Source organism: Triticum aestivum, chromosome 6B (genome assembly GCF_018294505.1).
Source record: "Triticum aestivum cultivar Chinese Spring chromosome 6B, IWGSC CS RefSeq v2.1, whole genome shotgun sequence".
Classification (NCBI taxonomy): Eukaryota; Viridiplantae; Streptophyta; class Magnoliopsida; order Poales; family Poaceae; genus Triticum; species Triticum aestivum.
In genome coordinates, this window is record NC_057810.1 from 719956106 (window position 1) to 719959944 (window position 3839).

Here is a 3839-nt window from a genome sequence, read left to right on the forward strand (position 1 = left end):
CTGTAGCACGAGTTTGCTCTTCAATCTGGATACGAAACTTTTCAGAACCAGTTGAAGTTTTAGCCATGTATCCGTACCCACGAGGCTGCGATGACTTGCATTCCAGAGTGTCTTTGTAAGCGGTCTGGAAAACATTGTTTTTCTGCTCACTTGAAAGTGGACCTTCAGTTTCAGCTTCTTTGTTTTTAAACTCTTCAAGTGCTTGGTCCTAAAAATGATAGGAACAATTATAGGTGTAGCATCAATATTGACACTATAAAAGATGAAACAAGAATAACACGGTCCAACGCATGAATAATCGCATCTGATGATGAAACATGCCGAATGCACATCATTGACTAACTATAGAATAACCAAAAGTCAGTGTACTCACGTAAACTTTCTGGGAATCTGTGTTAGACCATGTTCCATTGTTTATGTGGGTGAGTTCCCATAGAGCAATACAATCTGGCTCTTCTCCAGTTTGTAAGTTTCTCTGCAAGTAATATAACAATGAGATGCTTGAAACATGACACCATATTTAGCAGCAAGGCATACATATTTAATTGGACTCGTACCTTCTCAAAACTAACTTGCGAGTAAGATTTTGATCCGATTATATGTTTTGTCTTCTGTTTCTTACGGTTATCAGCGTTCTTTTGGCTGTGTTCCTATCAATTCATTGAAACCAGATATAACCAATGAGACTAGCCATTTCACCTTAACACATAATAGACAAACTGTGATCTTAGAGATAACCTGAAATTTTGAATCAGTGCCAAAGTAATCAATCATCCATTCCCACTCTTCTGGTTGTAAATCTTCAGGCAGATTAGCAAATCTAGCTGCATCTGTTTTGTATGCCTTGTAAGTGGAGCTTAGAGTTGATCGCCAGCCTCTATATCTCTCTTTCGCAATTTTGAGAACTTTTTCTTCTGTTTCTGGTGTATCTTCCAGGTCCCATCTGTCCTGTAAAGCATACAGCAAATAAATATACATAAGCAGTGCATTATCGATGGTAAAATAAGATAACACATCTGAAAAATATTGTACGCACTATTATATCTGCAACAATGAGTCGATGAATGGTAGGGTGAATGTCCGACCATGTCCTCACTCCAATGAGTGGTAACTTTCTTTTCATTATGACTACCACGTCATCCTTGAACGAACGATAGTTCATTCCTACTGTACCACCCAATTTTTCAGAGAATGTAATATTTAGCTTTGCAGATCCATTGGCAAAATGCTTCTTAGATGCTTTAAAACCTTTTAGAACACCTCGCCCTTTCTTCTTCTGTCCACCAGCTTCTACAGCCCAAATCATACAAGAAAAATTGTATTACTCAGCATTCGATTGTAACAAATGATGACACAAATGTAAACGAAAGCAAGTACCATCCTGTAGTCGCGCACAGTTGCGGCGAGCATGGGATGGCCATTCAGCAAGGGAACACATGTCATTAGCAGACACTGGAATGTCAGATTGTTCTGGAGTTGCTGTAAAAGATTTAGTAGTCTTCAAGGTTTAGCTATTTAACCCACACCAAGATTTTATGCATTATAGGAAATGCTAAATAATTTACCAGATTTGGGTTGACCACGTTGGTTTTTGTATGCCGTTATACTTTCCATCCTTGTTAAGAGAACAGAGCCTTTCTTTACTGCACACAAAAACAATCATGGGACTTAGCATTAACAAAGCATTGATGTTCTGCACCATTTAGATAGGTGATTATGAAGTAAGGATGTTGTGTACCAGGAGCATCCTCCGTAAAATTCATCATTGTGCCCTTGTGTGGGTAAACCAGACATATGTGAATGAACATGAAAGGCAAAGTATCAGTGATAGGTTCATGAAAATACTACTCTGAATCTATAGGAAAAAAATGCAATGTGACTCGTGTAAGACCAAATATCTATTAAAAATCAGCTTATAGTAATCTGAATCAAATGCAATGCAGATGATGACTAAACCTGAATCCTCTGCTCTGTTGACGCACATATAACATCTAATATATGACATTATGTCTTAAAATGTGTTGAAAGAAACTCATCTCGATCTACGCTAATTGCTAAAAAATATTTATAAGAAAGTGACTGTAGGATGTCTAAGAAGAAACCAGAGTGTAAGAATGTGGATTTATTTTAGGCAAGCCGGATAATATTACATCGAAAGCTAATCAACCTGATTCAGATATAAGAATTAATGTTGTATGCAGAGTGACAGTGACGGTGATGGTAGGATTCTAAGTGTAATGTAAAGATTCAGACTGAACCCAGGGGGGGAAACAAATGTAAAGTGGATCATGAAAGCATCCATGTATGTAGAAAAAAACCTGGTATTTGGCACCATTATTAGTTGGGGGATTGAACTCAGAAATCCGGCACTTATCTAATAAAAATGCAAGCTAGCTAGCTTTGCACATACAGATTACAGAGTATGTCTATATCTTTCAGTTAATGGATCTAATGCTCAAAAACCAATCTAATGCTCACGACCCCCTTTGGCGTCCACGAGGAAATAGAGCGAACCAGGAGCAGAGATGGTGGAGAGGCCTGCAGGCACCTCGGGCACGCTGGGGTCGGGTGCGGCAGTAACCAGCGCTTGGCCACCATGTCACGACGCCGGCGTGCACAGCCGAGACGGCTGTGGCCATGAACTGGGCTGGGAGGCCCCGTTGAGCCCCAGTTCAAGGCCGAGGCGAGCTCCATGGCGGCCAGCCTCCAGGCCAAGGTGAGGCGCTGCACCGACCCTCCAGGCCGCGAGCACCTCCGCCGAGGCGGCCAAATCGAGGCACGATGGGAAAATGCCACCGGCGGCGGCATGTCCCCTGCCCTGACTTCTTTTCTACGGCCAAGCGGCGAGCGGAGGAGAGAAGGGGCAGCCCCTCTGAATGGATTAGGATCGAGAGAGCCGCGCATCGATGAGGAGCTCGTGGGGGAGGGGGGTTTGATCCCGGACGGAGGCGGGCGCAGAGGAGAGGGGGGAGGGGGAGATCGAGGAGGACTGGATTTTTCAGCGATGGAGGAGATCGGGAGGAGGACTAATCTGACGCCGTGCACCTGACGTGGTTCGCTCTGTTGACGCCGTCATGACGCCGGCAGCACAGATGAACTGAGACGAGAGCTCAGATCCAATCGCCCGTGAAGACGCCGTCGTTTGGTCTAGAATTATATATTCGTGGGTTGTTAGGAAGGTATTTAGCGGGAAGCTAATTTTTTGGTGGGAACAAAGACGCTAATTTGGGACCTTTTAGCGGGAGGTTAAAAAATATTGGCGCAAAAAACAGTACACCTAAATTAGGTGGTGGGAAAGTAACTCTTTCTGTTTAAAAAAAGTATTTAGTTTTTAGGTAATTTTCTAGGTTGTAGATATATTTCGAGATGGAGGGAATACTAAAATGTTTGGAAGACTTGCCGTGTAAATGAAATGAAAAAGAATGCAAATTTGCCATGGCACAAACATACTACATGTTAATTGACATGGCAAAATTACCTGGGTGGATTTGCAGTAGTAAGTACAAAAGCAAAATCAAATCTCTTAAAAGTTGCAATGCTTAATGTGGTCATCATCAATCCTACAAAGTCAAAAAAAGGGAAACAAACACATATTTCTACAATCAACTCAAATTTATTTATTTTACTACTCCATGTGAACATGGCCAAAGTTGTAGTGGTGACATGGCAAAAACTATATTAGAGGCATGGCAAACAGATTAGCAAATTTGCCATGGTAAAAAAAATATGTGTATGTCATGCCAAAAGTTATAGTGGTGACATGGAAAAAGCTATATTAGAGGCATGCCAAAAGCTATAAAATCCTTTTTGCCATGGAAAAACAGTGTTCAACAATATAT

The 3839-nt window shown here is 41.6% G+C and overlaps 1 protein-coding gene across 1 annotated transcript; it reads right to left on the reverse strand.

The window, feature by feature from the left end:
- Positions 1 to 316: 316 nt before the first annotated feature.
- LOC123135182 (uncharacterized) lies at positions 317 to 3342 on the reverse strand. The gene is made up of 8 exons (XM_044554270.1): positions 3032 to 3342; positions 1739 to 1772; positions 1566 to 1643; positions 1378 to 1479; positions 1037 to 1290; positions 739 to 948; positions 558 to 650; positions 317 to 475 (listed from the first exon to the last, which is right to left on the reverse strand). Exons 1-8 carry the CDS (start codon positions 3074 to 3076, stop codon positions 332 to 334), a joined length of 960 nt encoding a protein of 319 aa, XP_044410205.1. The 5' UTR covers positions 3077 to 3342; the 3' UTR covers positions 317 to 331.
- Between the last annotated feature and the right edge of the window lie 497 nt (positions 3343 to 3839).

What these genes read in the sequence shown, in the direction of transcription:
- LOC123135182 (XM_044554270.1), bottom strand. Translation starts at nt 3,076, where the DNA reads ATGACGGCGTCAACAGAGCGAACCACGTCAGGTGCACGGCGTCAG. An exon ending in CGTCAGGTGCACGGCGTCAG is followed by an intron (nt 1,773 to 3,031) that starts ATTAGTCCTCCT and finishes TACCCACACAAG; the next exon opens with GGCACAATGATGAATTTTAC. An exon ending in CTGTGCGCGACTACAGGATG is followed by an intron (nt 1,291 to 1,377) that starts GTACTTGCTTTC and finishes TTTGGGCTGTAG; the next exon opens with AAGCTGGTGGACAGAAGAAG.